At 36.0% G+C, this 18,924-nt stretch overlaps 2 protein-coding genes and 1 long non-coding RNA gene across 3 annotated transcripts; 2 read left to right on the forward strand and 1 right to left on the reverse strand.

Annotated features, from left to right (window-relative positions):
- Positions 1-789: 789 nt before the first annotated feature.
- LOC128238087 (uncharacterized) lies at positions 790-1,188 on the forward strand. The gene has a single exon (XM_052953660.1). The coding sequence runs from the start codon at positions 790-792 to the stop codon at positions 1,186-1,188; it is 399 nt and encodes a 132-aa protein (XP_052809620.1).
- A 74-nt stretch (positions 1,189-1,262) lies between these two features.
- On the forward strand, positions 1,263-3,266 carry LOC128238088 (uncharacterized). The gene is made up of 3 exons (XM_052953661.1): positions 1,263-1,459; positions 1,683-2,512; positions 2,902-3,266. The coding sequence occupies exons 1-3, from the start codon at positions 1,263-1,265 to the stop codon at positions 3,264-3,266; spliced, it is 1,392 nt and encodes a 463-aa protein (XP_052809621.1).
- Positions 3,267-11,912: 8,646 nt separating this feature from the next.
- On the reverse strand, positions 11,913-17,348 carry LOC128238906 (uncharacterized). The gene is made up of 6 exons (XR_008261790.1): positions 17,314-17,348; positions 17,084-17,189; positions 14,449-14,583; positions 14,035-14,070; positions 13,410-13,447; positions 11,913-11,994 (listed from the first exon to the last, which is right to left on the reverse strand). It is a non-coding gene; the product is annotated as an uncharacterized LOC128238906 (long non-coding RNA).
- Between the last annotated feature and the right edge of the window lie 1,576 nt (positions 17,349-18,924).

The following is an 18,924-nucleotide window of genomic DNA, read 5'->3' on the forward strand; positions in this document are numbered from 1 at the left end:
CAAAGGTTAGCGCTTGGTTGGGTAATAGTGGGAGAGGTGTGTTCAGGGCGCGTGCACACAAACGAAGATGTCTCCGTGTACAAGACCTACATCATGCCCGATGGCAGAGGCACACACATCAAACCATGCCAATTCAACCTGAATATAAAGGAAAATCAAGGTCCTGATTTTCAGTCGCTTGATGATACCTTGTTTGTTCGAACAGTTGATGACGATACGACTGGACTCTCTGCAGAAGACAAACAGTTTGTAAAACTTATGGACTCTAAAATGGAACGTGATCAGAATGGCTTCTGGACTGCACCTCTTCCGTTCAAGGATGATAGACCCGAGCTACCTAACAACAGAGCACAGGCGTGGCGCCGAGCTCAAATCCTAGATAAATAGCTTGAAGAACAATTCGGTCAAGAGACAGCATTTTGTCACCTTTATGGGCAAGGTCATCGATAGCGGAGCTGCTTAAGTTGCACCCTGTGCTATTCAACAAGAGTGTTGGTATCTTCCACTATTTGGCGTCTACAACCCGAAGAAACCTGGACAGATAAGAGGTGTATTCGATTCGTCGGTAGTCTACCAGAATATCTCATTAAACAGTGTTCTCATGTCAGGCCCTGACATGATAAACAGCCTGCTAGGAATTCTTCTCAGATTCCGTAGAGACGAAGTCGCTGTTTCTGCCGATGTAGAGCAGATGTTTATCGCTTTCGAGTCACTCATGAGCATCGTGATTTCCTTCGTTTTCTGTGGTACAGAGATAACGATCCTGACAAAGAACTCATTGAATATAGAATGTGTGTTCACGTATTTGGAAACTGTGCTTCCCCATCTGTTGCTACATATGGTCTACGCAAAGCTGTACAAACTGCTGAAAAAGACATTCAAAATCTGGTTGACAAGGACTTTTATGTAGATGACTGTTTAACGTCTAAGCCTACTGTTGATCAAGCAATAGTTACAGTGAAAAGAACTCAGACAGCTTTACGTGATGGTGGAAACATTCGGCTACATAAAATTGCATCAAACAATGTCGCTGTAATGCACGCCTTCCCTCAGGAAGACCTTGGAGGTGATTTAAAATCACTAGATCTTAGTGTAGATCCTCTTCCTGCCCAGCGAAGTCTCGGATTGGCCTGGGACTTGAAGAAGGACGCCTTCATCTTCAATATCGAAATGGAAAACAAGCCATAACTGGCAAGATACTACTACGTGAAGCTACACCATCCGGTGTAGACTGTGATGCTCCTCTCCCACCAAACCATTAGATGAGATGGCTTAAATGGAAGCAGTCCTTACAAAACACAGAGACAATTGCTATTCCTCGTGCCTACGCTACGATTTCCTTCAGTACAGCAAAGAAGAGTTCAGTGAATATCTTCTCAGACGCTTCAGAAGTAGCTATTGCTGCAGTTTCTTATTTGAAAGTGACCGACCAAGTTGGTGAATCCAGTTCTGGGTTTCTGTTAGGAAAAGCGAAGTTAGCCCCTACACAAGGACATAGTATTCCTAGGTTGGAACTGTGCGGCGCAGTTTTAGCCACTGAGTTAGCTGTTATAATATCTAAGCAGTTAGACATACCGATAGCATCTATGACATTCTTTACTGATAGCAAAGTGGTGCTAGGATACATTTGCAACGAAACTAGGAGGTTCAACGACCCGTAATCCTGCCGATTGTGCAACCAGATGTCGACCAGTTTGCCTAGATGTTAGCGACAGTACGTGGATCAAAGGTCCTCCTCTTCTGAAAGATCAAGAGCTTCAGATAGAGGATAACATCGAAGAGTCCAAGAACTATGACCTGATCAACCCTGAAAATGACAGTGAGATTCGACCTGAAGTTCTCACGAGGAAAACAGTGAACGTTGAATCCAGTATAACTAGCAAGTTTGAAAAGTTTTTTACTTGGCAGTCTTTGGTGAGAGCATTCGCGCTCTTGAAAAGGTCGTGTAAAGATCACAAAAAAGTAGCAAAACCTGATGTCGTTACGAGTCACATTGAAGCAGAAAACTTCATTGTACGTACAGTTCAAGAGAGCAGTTATGAAAAGGAAATTCAGTTATTGTTAAGCAAGAGAGCTGTACCTGCAAGTAGCAGTCTGTCTACATTGAGTCCATTTCTAGACGAGAAAGGTGTCTTGCGTGTTGGTGGCAGATTAACAAAGGCAGATGTTCCGTCTAACAGCAAACAGCCAATCATCATCCCGAAGAAGTCTCACATAGCTCTTCTTCTTGTGAGACATTTCCACGAGAAAGTTCAACACCAAGGCAGACTACTTACTGAATCCACTTTGCGTAACAATGGCTTCTGGATTATTGGTGCGAAGAGACTTATTTCCAGTACTATTCATAAGTGTGTCATCTGCAAAAGACAGCGTGGTAAATTTCAAAGTCAATACATGTCCGACCTACCTGAAGACAGAGTTACTCCAAGTGCTCCCTTTACAGTGATTGGCGTAGATACATTTGGACCATGGCACATTGTTGCCCGCAAGACCAGAGACGGACTTGCAGAAAGTAAAAGATGGGGCTTGCTTTTCACATGCTTGAGTACTAGGGCAGTGCATATTGAAGTTATTAAAGAGTTAAGCAGTTCATAAATGCATTTAGAAGATTTGTAGCCATAAGAGGACCAGTCAAAGAGGTTCGATCAGATCGTGGTACGAATTTCATAGGGGCGCTTGATGATCACAAAGCCGAAGGCATTTGTGTAGAAGATGGACCTGTAAACAAATACCTTCACGACTCGAAGATAACTTGGAAATTCAACCCTCCACACTCGTCACACATGGGAGGAGTGTGGGAGAGAATCATTGGACTCACGCGTAGAATCCTAGACTCTATGCTCCTGAAGACACACGCGCAAAAGTTGACTCATGACATTTTGTGTACATTCATGTGTGAAGTGTGTGCGATTATCAACTCCCGACCTATTGCTTCAATCTCTACGGACCAAGACGATCCTGAAATGATTACCCCGGGAATGCTGCTAACCCAGAAGAAGGAACCTTTGGAAGTATTGGACTCAACCCTGAGTATGAGGGACATATACAAAGCGCAATGGAAGTACGTTCAGGTGATGGCAAACACTTTCTGGAAACAGTGGCGTAACGGATACCTTGCTTTGCAAACACGGCGAAAGTGGCCAAGTGTTCTAGAAAATTTGAAAACCGGAGACGTTGTTCTTGTTAAAAACATCGAAACCATTGGCCATTGGGGATCGTTGTTCGTGTCTTCCAAAGTGGAAGTGACTCAAACATTCGTTCAGTGAAAGTACGCATCGTTAAAGACAAAAAATGTGTAAATCATGTTAGACCAATCACGGAGTTGGTACTCCTAGTGGATTGATGTACTTTCTCAAAATAAGTCAGTTTATCTACATACACAAACATAAATGTGAGACAATTTTGAGTGCTGATTAGAATATGTCTTATTGTTTTGCATACATGCTTTCATTTGTTATAAGATACATGTATTGGCTTCAATATTGTTTAAAGCAATAATTAGGGTTTGCATCTATTGTTTTTAATAGTCAATATTTAACTGTCTAAGTCAATTATAATTACTCTCATAGTAAGAAACTTGAGTAATATTATATTTCTTTATTTTGTAAAAGTAGGTCAAATTTATGTATTTTCATATACACTTGTTAGTGAAGTTTTATTAAAATTAACACTAATGTAGGAACTTTATAATTTCAGTTTCTTTACTGATGCTTTGTATCTTGGTCATTTTGTTTTGTTTATTTAGGGCTTGTACTTTAAGGTGATTAAGTTCAAAGATATAGCTTTTTCGTCTTAGGTTTAATATGTGAATCTCTATATATGCTGTTGTATTAGGTTAAAATTTTGGTATTAGAATACCAGACGGGGAGTGTACTGGAACTGAAGTTCCATGTTTGTTTCCTATTATCTTTATTCAATATTAAGTAATGTTTTCTTGTTTAAATTTGATAATTTGAAGTTACACTCGGGGCTAAGTTTTACTGGTTTTTTACAGATCACTGTCGATTTGTAAACTGTTGAGTGCTACTCGATTGTTTTGGTTTTTTGACGTTCCGTCGTGTCGGGTGCGCTCCGCACCACGAGTCTAAAACAAGCAAATTCTAGTCCTATAGCCCCTCACAGTGTAAGTTTACTGCATCAATATGTCTTATATTATTCCTTATAACTTTCTGTATAGTTAGATTTTGACCGTATACTCTGAAAACCCTCACATTCGTTCCGAAGCCGGATTCGTACCCAACCTCGTTCGATTCGTAACTCGTTTCGTACCCTAGGTTATTTTATACTATTACGTGTAATTTCTATAATTTGATTTGACTATTAAGAAGTTTCTTTTCTATGTGATATGCTATATCCTAAACAAGATTTCAATTATATTGTTAAGTGTATCCTTGTGTTTTTTTCAGATTTTAACCGCAATATCTATGACGAATAAATGGTTATACTAGATGCGTCGTCTTCCCATGGATGCGGTGGCATTATATTATGTGTTATCAAGCGTACATAATGACTGTCACATTTCTAGCTGTTAATAAATCAACAAAATACCACGTATGTTTATAATTGGGCATTTATTGGGATGTCGTAACAAATATATACATCAATTGTCTACAAAACTAATAGGTGTATTTCTTATCTGGCAGCAAAATCCGCCAAAAGGAACGCTGCCAGACAGGGGATGTGACATTCTCAGTTTGATACTGGCAAAAGGAAAACACTATTACAAACTAAAACGGCTAAAAACAAAACAAAAAAGAAATAATTATTACAGCTGAACTAATAATGTTTTTTTTAACCAGCCAGCATTAGGCACTCTTAAGGCAAATGTAATTCGACAACCATACAGTCATATTACTGAGCTTGAACAACGCAAGTTACAAAGAAAAATAAAGAACAATAAAACATATATATATATTGTTTACATGTATAGGTCAGTATGCATGGCAATATCCAAACAAGAACATGAGATAAACCTAAACTATCTGTCAGAAAACATGCATAACGCAAGCACCTGATGAATAACGCAAACTAATGCAAAGGGCAAAGCCCAAACACATTAAACAGAAACCATAAGTAACTACTTAATCGCTGCCGTCTCAACCAGTCAGCTGGTATCCCGGAATGACAAAATAAGCCTAATGATATGCTGGCTCACCAGTCAGATTAACACATTAAAATAATATGGTATGGCATAAACTGTATGTATCCTAAACGAGAAGAAAGTTCACCAATAGTATTGACCATGTCCGTTTAACGGATAGATAAAGTAGCTGGACGAATATACTTTTTGAATGCATAGGATATCCATCGACCTTGTATGGTGGTTGTGTGCGTGTTTGTGGAATGCGCATGAGTAGCCGCATATATGCGAAATAAATGTGGTGTATATTTGGAGGTGTCAATATTGCAGTACTCAGGGCAAGATTTGAAACATTCCCTGAAGTAGGAAATTGCAATATGTGAACCATTTGACAGTTTGAACGGTGGTCCTGGTAGAGGTTCGGTGATTTATAAGTAACTGAGCAAGGTTCTTACAGGACAAAGTTTGCGTGACTGTGATTGACGGGACAGCGTGAATTTTGCTGTGCGCCCTTGGATGTGCTTGTCACTAAACATAGACACGGTTATGTCCTGAGCTTGACCGTTTTTATTCTGTGTGAACGTAATCTGTTTTCGTTGTTGTATCAAGTTGGACGGAGCATTGCGTGACAGTGCAAGTTCGCCTAACCGGAAAACCCCAAAGAATGCCGTCACAAACATGGATCGCAGAAGCAAACGCATGTGTCGTTGCTTCGTGACGTGTTTTACCAATTTTCAAAATGGGTAATGTGACCGGCAATCGTTCTTCTGTGGAAACTGATCGACGGATACTGTGTAGTAACTTTTTGATGATAAACGACTCTGCCGGGTTGGTGTAATTGTTCATTTTATGAACGTATGTTATAGCGGAAACGTATTTGGTAATTGTCGAATATTTCAAACCATTCAGTTGGGCAGTATTGGTATCAGGTAATACGTTTTTTACTCCTTGTATATGTACTGCTTCTACTAGCACATTGAATTTCATACAGGTTAGTATTAACGTTCTAACTAGGGCCATGACCGCTGAATCTTTGCAAGTTTGTTTGTTTATGATATGTTTTATGACGCTAATTTTCGTCGTCGTCGAACTACAACCCGAAGACGGCACAGCGAAGATAATGCTAGAGGGGGTCGTCCCTGTGAATAAGATGACAAGTACCCAAATCAGACTTCCGATGTTTATTGTCCAAGGTTAAATGACCAATTATAATAAACAAAATATTAAAGTAAATCAGCATAATGATGTAAATACATAAATATGTGATTATTAAGAATATTTACAATATTTGGGGAATATTGATAATAACAACGCTTAGCAATGTGAAAGGTACCAATAAATATGATGTATTAAAATAGAGAAACAACTTGTATGACTAATATAAAGTACAAGTGAATTATAAAGTCAACAGTGTGTATTTGCAACATAATTGTAACAACAATATACATAACTTATTTTAGCCTATTTAAAGAACTTTTAATTTAATTCCAAGCTTTTAAGTCAAAAATATAATAACAATCTAATAACAGAGTAAAACCAGATACCTGTGAATAAGATGACAAGTACCCAAATCAGACTTCTGATGTTTATTGTCCAAGGTTAAATGACAACCTGGACTGGGAAGTCATGGGTTTAAATACTAAATTTGAGGCTAAGTTGCCAACAACTGGCACTGTCATCTTAAGAGTTTTACTCAGCTTAGAATTAAGAGTTTCCTTTAGATAATCTTTGTTTCTTTGATCTAATATATGCTTATTACAACTTGTCTGGCTTGCATAGGTGTTTAAGCCTAATTCTTATGATTAGCAAAACCATAGAACAAAAAAGGTGCTAAAATATAGTGACAACAGTCAAATGTAAGAATTTAGTGTTGGCTTAAGAAGTTACTGAAGTTATGCAAGTTGCAAATATGATGACAAAAATACAAAATGTTTATAATGTCAAGAAATGATATTATAAGTTATCTGAGTCAATTAAATAAATAATCATTTCTATACTAAATATGATAGGTCTATTTTAAAATATAAATGTTTTATTTTTATTGAACTAAAGAAATTATTATTCAACATTTTGCAACACAATATAATGCAAAAAGAATGATCATAATATATGCACCACTGCCATATTGTCTATATGAATCACTATATGCTAGACTGCAACAACCTTTAAAAGTAGGTGACACAGCTAGGATTCAGCGTCTTAATAAAACCTGGAGTCCAGCTTCTGTGGTGATCAACACAATGAACGATCATATGTGGTCGAAACTGATAACGGTCAAATTAACCGCAGGAACAGGAGTGATTTAATGAGATCAAAAGAAATTCGTAGTAGTTCTAATGGTGCATTAATTCCTGATTCGGTATTGCCAGGTAATGAAGACCAGTGCGATTCAAGCTTAGATAGAGTATTGTCCAAACAAGAAATGCCAGCAAATGCAGCTCACCGACAAAAGTTGAAAATAATGAGCCACAGTATGTAACACTCTCCGGGAGAGTTGTTAAGTCACTAGTGGTAGCAGATGTGTAAATAGATGGTGGAAACCATGAAATTTATAAATAGATAATTAGTGACTGATAGTAAAATCATAAGTTATGATTGGTGAAACGATAACCAAGTATACAGACAGTTATCGAACATATTAAGATACAGCTGTTGATTCAAATTTATGTATATATTTGTTGTTATTTCAATATTGTGCATGCCTGTTCTAAAAATGATACTTTTGAATATTTTCATTTATAAAAACAACGGAGATGTTACATGATAGCTTTATCATCATAGGGTTATCTGCCCTAGTGAGTTAATTACCTAGGCACTGCCGCATGCTTATCAGTTCTAGTTTAGATATTGTACATTTATACATATCGCAATAAATAGTTTAGCACATTTAGTGTCGTTCTTATATTTATATGTATACCTCCATAACTAAACACAATACATAGGTGTTTTGTATGAGTGTACCCAAGGTTTGTAAAGCCAAGACAATCGGGTAAAGCTCTTTGAATGTGATGGTGTGATTGGTTAGAAGATGGGGGCCATAAACCATGGAGCCAATGTGTCTGGAAAATTTCTCCATAACCGATAGATCCAGCTGCATCTGTATGAAAATGCAATGACTCATTTGTAACCCAGCGGTCCTCAAGCATGATGTTTTTTCCCATTAAAGTGTTTTATAAAGATAATCCATGCTTTAAGGTCCTTTCTACTTTGTTTGTTTAATGTGATACGATGAGAAGGATTGGTCACCTTAATACGGCCAGGGCGGACGACCTGACAGCAAACATCAAACAGGCCAATGAGGGATTGAAGTTCAATGGTGTTCAAAATGCAATGTTTGCATCAGTGTCAGTATATCAGTAGCCACTGTCATTCGTTCCAATGAACATCACAACAAAGTTTGGCTTAAATTCGTCGATCACATGAAATTTTTCTTGTTAAATCTGACAATTTTGGTCCAGAAAATCCCGAATATCGTATGTCCGATAGATGACGCCAGTTAAAACTAGCACTATATGACCTGGATCGATCCAAAAACTTCTTTATTCGATAAACATAAAAATAACCGAAAAGTTGGATTTTTTTGTCCGCAATCTTGAATCTGTCATTGAGTAAAAATATTATAGATAAAAGAGACACATCAAGCCTAAACAACTCATATCTCATAATTAGTAAAACTCATACAAATAAAGTAATATTTTGAACAAAAAAGGGACTTTGTGTGTGTGCGCGCGTGTGCGTGAGTGTGTGTGCGTGTGTGTGTGTGTATGTGCGTGTGCGTGTGCGTGTGTGTGTGTGATAGAAGATTGTTTTCTATAAAACATAGAGATGTTTAAGCATAAATGTGTTTTTGATATATTATGTAAATATGATATATGTTGAAAATAAATAAGAAAAAAACCATCTCGGATATCCAATGTTCAAATATCATGGACGGTTAAGGAAGAACTGGGTATATACTTTTATCTCGCAGCAAGACATGGCGAAAATTCACAAACAATGGCAAAGTTTGTTCGACTGGTTACGCGTGATAGAAGCAGTAATACTAATAGGCCGGCATGTTGTTAAATACAGAAGAAATTCTTTATTCGCAAAGACCAAACCATTAAATCTTCATTAGCCTTGCAAACTACATTTTATGTGTTCTACCAGGCGCTCACACGGTTTGCACATCCCAAGCTAACGTTTTCATCTCTCTCCTCAGCGAGAACCTGACACAAGCAGTTACAACAGAAAGCTTTCAAGTACAGTCTTATGACTTAAGAGGACAGTATGCAGCTTCGGTCATTGGCTATTTCTTTTTGGCCACCACGTTTGATTCGGAGCCATCAGCTTTTGTGCGACCATGCTGTTCGGTGTTTTATTGACAAAATGTAAGTATGAGTCCTTTACGCAAGATGCCGGTCAAACGATATTTAAGGCTATCTTATCGCTTAGTTTTTGTAGGACGGGAAATTTGTAAAGTTGTTTTTGTTTATATAGTGATTGGTTTACAGTGATAAGTATGTTTGCTGTGATATTTTTTTTACTTGTGACAAAATGTATTCGTGGTGCTCCTGAGAACCATTTAATGCCAAACGTAATAGATGTGCCACAAATAGTACCATGATGCGTGTTTTGTTTGTAATGAATATTGTACTTTCTTTTTTTAAACTTGTATTGCTTTGGATTGGCCACCAACTATAAATGGTAAAAAGTAAGCTTGAAGAAATCAAGGCCAAAGATGGTTAGGTAATGTGATTATCCATTTGCCCCATTGTTTTACCAAATAGACCTTTAAAAAAGCATATACGCACTTGTTATGGCATTGAAAGTAATTTTAAAACATACTTGATAGTAACGTATCATTAAAAGAATATGTTGATATTTTTAAAAGAACAAGTAAAATTCTAAATTCCGATTGTTCGCATTGCCCTTTGTTATGTATGTACAGTTACATTTAATTAAGAGTAGTGTTACCTTATATTTCGCAATATAATAATACTAAAACAGAACTGTTACAGTCAAAATATGAACCAAATAACAATTAACTTTGTTATTAGAGAGTACTAGCATCAGTAGTCTTTTATCAATATCTGTAGTTTCACAATTGTGTTTCGCATACATATTTGTTTTGGGTCAGAGGGTTGCTATGACACGGGGGGGGGGGGTGAACAAAAAAGTCACGTGAACGCAAGTAGTATTTTGGCTCGATTGATCGTCAATCCAGGTAAGGTTCTTATCGATTTTACTACTCGAGAGTTCGTTAAAGTAATATCGTGCAAAAAAGAATGCATTGTTTTGTCTTTCGATCGGTGTATTCATCACCATTCATGTTCGCATAGTTTCCAAGAACACTTCGATACAAATAGTGTCCGGGAATGCAAACGCACGTAGCTAGTGTTAAAATGTCATAGCTTTAGACACATCGTTTTCAAATGTATTCCTTTTAATTGCTCAGTGATGGTTTTTATTTGTTTATGAATTTTTTGTGTGATGCGATTTGTACAAAAATGAATATTTTCCATGAGGCAAACGTACGTAGTCTACCTAAAATGGCAAACAAGTCGTTTATGAAATGTTATGATAGGTAGAGCACTTTAATTTCAATCCGGGTAATCAAATAGAAATGAATAGTCATTTCATCCTTAACAATGCATTAATTTGGAGAATTATTTAAAAGAGTAATTTGTGAGCATTCCACAAAAAGAGTGTGAGGAAAAGACCAGTATATGCACATTAACGAAGGAAACATGAACTAAACTGGTACATATAAAAGGACATAAAGCTTGAATTCTGTGTTTTGTCCGAAAAAATATCATTCGGCCGTCTGTATAATGTTAAATATGTTTAATGGCCAAAGGTATTGTTATATGCCGATTTGTCAATAAACTTTGAAGTTTGAAGTTTGAAGTCCCTTTAACTTACACTTTTTCAACATTTTTCATAGTGGCGATTCCTTTAACAAGATAAAAAATATGATTATTGGAACGTTATATCGATATTAGAGAGAGAGAGAGAGAGAGAGAGAGAGAGAGAGCTATTTATCATGCGCAAATATATTGATAGACATATTTCCGTGTTTTGCCTTTACAATCATATTTAATAATACAATGAAAACTACTGGGCCAAGCCTAATAGCAAAACAATTTTCGATCACTCTCTTATATGTTAAACAGACATTAAACGAGAAACAAATAACGTCTTATCATCATACCACGAACAAAACAACACAACACACGTATATGTTATTTAAATTTACTTACGGGTGTTTGAAATAGTAGGCATTTATTTTAATAGTTGCATTGCAATTATTTTCATGCACCCAATATGTGGTTCCCCGTTTCATTACACCTTTCTGTGTTTCCTAGGTGTTCCTATAAAACTTTGCCCGCATCAATCCGCTGAATTATGGCTTGACTTAAAGTCTTTCTAAATGCAAAAAGCGACATTAATTAGAATTCACCGCAATTTCAAGGTACAATTAAATATCATCAGAGATGAAGAAAACAGAGTAAGATAGAAAGAGATCCGAGTGTGGTACTCTAGCTAGTTTCGAATAAACCTTTTGGTTATTCAATGTGACCTGTGTAAAGCATTGGTACACGAGAGTTTAACATTTTATTGGCGAAAGCCATGCAAGGGAGCCACTGATACCATCTTTAAGGTATTTTGGTATGACGAGATTAAGGATTGCGCCCGGGTCCTTCTTCACATAAAGTGGACGCTCTACCGATGAGCAATCGGAGCATACTTCTGACTATATGTTTTACTTAGCCTGTCGCTTATTGAAATGACCTAATCTCTTTATTCTCAGTAATTACTGTTTGAATATTGTCAAAGAACACACTGGCAGTTAAATTTCCATTTGCTTTATTATATATTGTTTATGTACAGGTCAATATCGATCCATTCCGAGTTGATGCATACGCCTTTCACTAAAAAAGAAAACGTTACATTATAAAAATGTAAACAATATGTAAATATTTGACATAGAAATACGTTTGGTATTTATTTTAATTTTTTAAAACAAAATCTAGAATGAGCATATTTCGTTATAACAGTTCCATATAACTATTATGATTTTCAAGGAATGATAATTAAGTATCCATTATGTTGTAAGAATTCAGAAGTATAAACGATTTTGAAATGTGCTTTATAGAGCCTGTACTAAAACATGTTTATTTTCCCTAATCTACTCTAAAGATATTACAAACTCGGTTTCTACATCTGGGTAATATAAAAGGTAAACAAGATGCTTTCACGCTGTGGACACAAAAGACATGGTATAAAATAAAGGGAATACATATATTTGTACTTTTAGCCTTTGACGGAAAGCATGATCTAGATGATAGAAAAAAGTTGTGTACCAATCAATAAATAACAATCAAAAGAAACTTCAGTTTTTAGAATGAAAGAGATCAAATTTCTATCCAAGCATTTATTCATATTAAAGTTGATGCATGTGTAGTCTGTCTTTGTTGTTTTGTAGTTGTGTGTTCTATGTAAGGGGTTCGTTAAGGAGTTTTACAACTGGGATGTCCACCCACCTAGTACTTGGATATAAAGTTTCTGCCAGGGAAGATTAAAAGATGGTTTCATCCCAACTTGATTTTTTTTTAATACGGGTACTTTTTTATGTTTTTGCGTGGCAAATGTTACTGAAATGCATGTCCGTAAACTAAATAATATGAAAAGTTAAATATATAAATAAATTGTAATAATATTAATGAGTAAGGGGAACCGACCCGAATGTATACATGCGGAAACAAGTAACGAAGCTTGCTGAAGAACCAACTTAGCTGAAGGGTTGGATTGTTTGATTTATGTTGCAAACACAGTGTGCTGTGTGTTTTCTTGTAAATACGTGTGTATTATAACTTATAATGTTTTACCATCATTATTGAAATTAAACATTGTTTGCTCTTGCGCCCATTGGGTTTAATTTTAATAGCTCTAGTAGTAGGTTATATTACTATAACGTGACTGGTCTGGCATGATATTGTTGAAAAAGTAAGATTCAAAGGAATAACCAGTCCGTCGATAAAATTGTGAATGTTCTAAATATTTGTTCCACAATGGGCGAGTGAACAAATCCACATGATTAACATAGAGTAAAAGGTAATTCGCCACAATTTTCAAGAGAGTTTTGTAGAAACTGCTGTGTATGTCTGAATTGAAATACATTTCAAGGGAAACAACTGTTGATGAAATTAATGTAGTTCTATGCGGTGTTGTTTTATGTCATTTTAAAAATGAAGTATTTCATCTATGGTTCATCAACGTTCGAATTTGACCATTCGTGATAGAATTATACTTATGAAAATAATAGTAAAAAAACAGATATATTTACCTTCAAATATTGATCTATATCTCCCATTCTTGCAGATTCTGCATAAGAAAAAAAAACAAGCTTATTTTATGATAAAACATATTAACTATCATATTTAACTTATATTACATATAAAGCAATTACCTTCTCTACTGTTTTAATGCAAAATGTATTTGTAAGCATTTTAGGTCATATCCTTTTATCCGCGGAATGCGAATTAATAAATTAACATACTGGCAACGTTTTGATTCGTCATCCGCTTACGAAAGTCTTATGTTGTGCTTCAAGAAGACAGGTTTTTGTTCTCCAGACGTATGTTTAATTTACAGTAACAACTGCTACTTAGTTTTGTAACAACAACAGCTATGTGTGTAACAATAAAACTAGGTAAGGAAAATTACGTGTCGCATATTAACAAAGTCTGCAATTTTGTGTGTGTTATGACAAGCTATGAACGTATCAAATAATAGCTCCAATTACCCAACTCCGTCCTAGCGAAAATAAAGAATTGATCACGTGTGCTCCTAACCTTTGTTCACATAACCCTCAGACAATCAACCTAGGCATTCAAATTTTGACAGCAATTGCCACAGGATATTGTTGGACTACATATCCAGTAAAGACAAAAGACAAAAGACACACTTACTGGCGTCTCCTTTCTCGCTCTTTTCATTCTTTTTGTCTGTAAAAAAAGAAGATAACAATAACATTCTGATATTTTATGAAATGCTTCTACTGGAATGTCATTCCTTTCAGGTTATTGAACTACTAGAATATATGTTAAGACTGAAGTGTAAGGTTTAATTAAAATGTCCTCATCATTTATTAAGTATTCCGTTGTGATACATAAGGAAATGTAACATCAATCTGCATTCATTGAAATGATATTGCCTTTGAATGCCTAAATTTAATTCCAAAGATATAATCTGATTTAACATTAACCGAGAAAAGCATTTATCGAGCATAGAAACTGTAAAATAAAACATATCTAATGCGAATAACCAAAGATATGCCTTTCATTTAACTAAAATAACAGTTTACTTTTCATAGTTATACTTACCACCATCGCGGTCACTTTTGCTGTCACCCCCGTTGTCAGCGGCTTGCACGACGGAAGTTGTTGTCAAAGCGAGACTAAAAACAAGCAACAACGTAAGCAGCACGGTCGCCTTCATCCTTGGTATCTAGAAAACAGCTGAAAAGACGTAAATGGTTTCTTTTTTGAATAAGGTCGATAACGGCTCCGAGTAAAACCCGTAATTAACCGATATATGACGGACATAAACTTATTCAAAGAAAATGGTTTCTTCATTCAATGTTTTTGAGATTATTACGTCAAGAATAATCTGGATCGACCTTGTATAAACATATCAAACATATACTTTTTAAATGTTGACAGCGTTTAAGAATACATATTTACACCTCAATTTCCATGCCTTAAATAAACTGCTTTTCAGCAATTGCGAATATTTTCCGATGAACACAATAATAACGTATACGTTCGGATCACGAATCGTCGCGTATTAATATACATGATAATTGAAAAATGTTTATCTTCTTATTGTTTGTCTTGTGTCAGCAGGCCAAGAAGAACTTTCATTAACATGTTGAAAAGAACTAATTTATGATTTGTTCAATGTATTGTTGTCATTACCATTTCATTTTTTACGTTAAAAATAATGTAACGTATCAACTTTAAAGTGATTATTTTTCCCGAGTCATTATGAAGTTGTCCTTATACTGTTGCCCTTTTGAGAGTCGTGTTGTGTGTATAGTGTGCATGTGAAAGTTAGGTGACTAGTGTTGTTAAATACACCGACGCTATTTTTTAAACTTTCTGGGTCGATATTCCCCAGTAAATTGAATTTGAAAAATACGCAAAATCTTTGAAAGATGAATGTGTCTTAAGCCATGTGATACACCAGTTAGTACGATTCCATGTGATATCAATTTTGTAAGTTTTTGACAATTTTGTTTTTTTCTTGCATTTGTATCATCACCAGATTAAAATCGCTTGATTTGCCCAGCTTACGTTTGTAACCGAAAATAATGTATTCTGTCTTTCCTAGATGAAAAAAAAAATGTTATCAATTAACCATACACGCCATGCAATTTAAAAGATTTAGGTGCAGCAGGCAGATTTTCCACTATCGAGAATAAATCATTCAAATGGTTGTTTTTTACAACAGTTTGGTGACAATTTGACGACAATTAAAAGGACTGTGTATCAGATTGTTTTTGTTTATAACAGTTTGTGTATAGTACTATTATGGTTTCATCTATCTATAATCTGGGAGTATTTAAGTATTTTTTCGTTGTGCATCATTGATATATTGTGCTTGAACCAATACTTACATACTGTTTACTAAAATAAAATGAATAATTGAACACTGAGAATATCTAAATGTAGATATTGTTTCTGAAAACACATATGCCTTAGTATGCTTGTAGTACAAAGCGTTACACGCGATTTTGAATTGCAATAAGTTCTTATTCACTTAAAGATGCACTCTTATTCCCAAGTAAGATTTACCACAATTAAAACTTTTGTTTTAATATTTCATAAAAGATGAATAAATGTCAAAAACAATGGTTCTTTTGAAGGATACCGAGTTTAATTTGATAGAAATGAACATAAAACACGGTATTTCTACCTTATGAGACTATAGAAGAGCACAGAAATTTTTTTAGCATTCACCAATTATTTAATATTAATTAATATTTACCATTGATGCATTATTTCGTGAGTGGTGCAAGGTTAATTAGTTAAAATGTATATTTGTAATTCACTTGAAGTTGAATTCCATTTTCTCTTAGAATGTCCTTTATATCATGAATTAAGAATCTTATAATTAAGCGATATTATTGGCGCAATCCAAATATTCCTAAATTAATCGAACTGATTTCGAGCGAAAATGTAACTACTATTAGAAAACTATGTTGTTTTGTCTATAAGGGCTTTGAAATGCGTCAGTTTAGACATTAGACACTTTTCTCCACGAACTATTTTTCAGTATTTTAAGCAAATGTGATATAACTTTACTTTGTTTAAACATTATGATTGATTTTGAAAGTTGTTCTATCGGAAATGTTTATATACTGTACATGTTTATATTATATGTTACTGATGGGCTGTAAGCTTATAGTTAATAAAATCTTCTTCTTCTTCATCTACATGTGTATGTATTGATTTTGAATAAGAGTGTCACTTCAGATGATTACTGCCGTGCAAACAGTTAACGAACTTATATAGAAACTTAAAGAATTAAGCAAAGTATAGGCTGTAACAGTTTTGCTCATATGTATTTTTTTAAATCTTGTTTGTAATATAAAACTTTTCATCCAAATTCTAGCATGGTAGACGTCCTTATTTCATAATAATTTCATGAATACTCAATCCTTGACTTAATTAATGTCCTATGAACTACGTTAATTACAATCAATATAAGCATGAGCTTAATTGCTTACACCATAAAGGTAAAGGAATTCTCGAAGATGTAATCACTTCTTGAAATTCGTGACAATTTTACTAAATACGTTATCATTCTTTTTTTAAGCCAATAACCATACTTAATTTATAAACAGCATATTCATGTCTGTATGAAAACAAACAATGAAGCAGTCGCCGAAAATCATTTTGCGAAAAATGCCACTTAAAACTTTAAAACGTAAACAAGAATAATTAATTGTCTTACTGTTGGTGAAGTAGTATCGCACGGTAAATGGTAAGCGCACACTTTTGGATATGATCGGGTGTCTTGCCTTATATAGCCGGAGGGTATAAACCTTGTCACAAGACAACTGTAAATGTAACCGCAAACAAAAAAAGAATAAAAATTTAATTGCTCGTCATTAAGTTCAATATTTGAATACAATACGCATAAAACATGATACCCATTGATGGTCGGCAGTATAATAATTTTACATCGTGTTGTCGGGTTTCGGTTATTGAAAGTGTTGTAGATCTACCTCGCCTGTGTGATATGGATCCAATGCTGTTTAAGCAGTGTTGAAGATCGGCAAAAGAAGTGCCTCAAAGGTGTATTCGTGTACGAGTGAGTAGTAAGTATAATTTAACAGGTTTCGCCGAAATTTCAAAGGATCCACAGGCCTTAATTATAAGTCTAAAAACACTGTCAAAAGCGCAGTTAGAAAATTAAAATTTGTATGCGCCGTAGAGTGCGCCATATAAGCGCGATAGAGACGCAGTTTCATCCCAAAGAACGCCGTACGATCGCCCTGCAAGCGCCACTGATAGCCATTGCGTTCGCATTGACACGTCTGTGCGCACCCGCGGCGATCCTGTGGCGTTGTAGGATACCTAACTTCGCTTCTACGGCGACCTTACGACGATCCCACTGCGCTCTTATCAGAACGCCGAACGACGGCGTTTGTTTTGGGCATGCTCAGAATGCGCGGCGTCGCTCGGCGTTTTGTGCGATACAAACGCGTTCAATGGCGATGACATTGCCTTGCCGCGGCGATGTCCTCGATACTACTGCGCGCACATCGGCGTTCTGGCTTTTTCTTGGACGCCGTGGGATCGCGGTCCTAGTATGACAGGGGTTTTACTTAATTGAATATGGACGCCCTAAAATTGGTATGTCGACCGCTTGAATGGCATTTCATTGACCATGCACACTTGTGAAGACGTTTGAATCTTGGATAAGTGCATATACGGATAATCTGCCACTTGTCCAGAAATTCAAGGTCTTTTAGTACGGCCTGTGCATTTTTTTCAGATCTGACATGTCCGTAGAGCAGTGACTGGTTAACTGTTCCCTTATATCAGTAGTGACGTCAGCATATTTCGAGGTCTTCACATTAAGTAGGTCCCGCTGTATTGCTGAGAGAAGACTAGTAAGTATACTTCAGTCGTTCACCTTATCCCTGAACTTTGTCAAATGCTTACGCGAAGTCAAGCAAGATGGTGTATGTGTGATCCTAACCCTAACCCTAACTGGGAGCGCAATTTGCTGGCTAGATGGTGGTGACCAGTTATGATTCGTATAAGCATGTTCCGGAACATATGCTGTTGATCGCATTGGATTGTTTCTATTGAAATCGACCATAACGTTTATGTGGACGGTATGTTTCATGATCGTGCATGTGATCGAGGTTAAGGATACCTATATATAATTGGAGTTGTTTGTTACCTTTTAAATCAAAACGACGACGACGACGACGACGATGATGATGATGATGATGATGATGGTGGTGGTGGTGATGGTGTTGATGATGATGATGCTGCTGCTGCTGCTGCTGCAGCAGCTGCTGCTGCTGTTGCTGCTGCTGCTGCTGCTGCTGCTGCTGCTGCTGCTGCTGATGATGATGATGATGATGATGATGATGATGATGATAATGATGATGATGATGATGATGACGACGACGACGAGGACGACGATGATGATGATGATGATGATGATGATGATGATGAAAGTTAAATATCTAATTTTCTTAGACTCGTTGTATTTGTATAATCTAAATAATTGCATATGTTAGGTGTGTTAAAGGGTGCTATCTTGGCGAGTATGGA

Source organism: Mya arenaria, chromosome 6 (genome assembly GCF_026914265.1).
Source record: "Mya arenaria isolate MELC-2E11 chromosome 6, ASM2691426v1".
NCBI lineage: Eukaryota > Metazoa > Mollusca > Bivalvia > Myida > Myidae > Mya > Mya arenaria.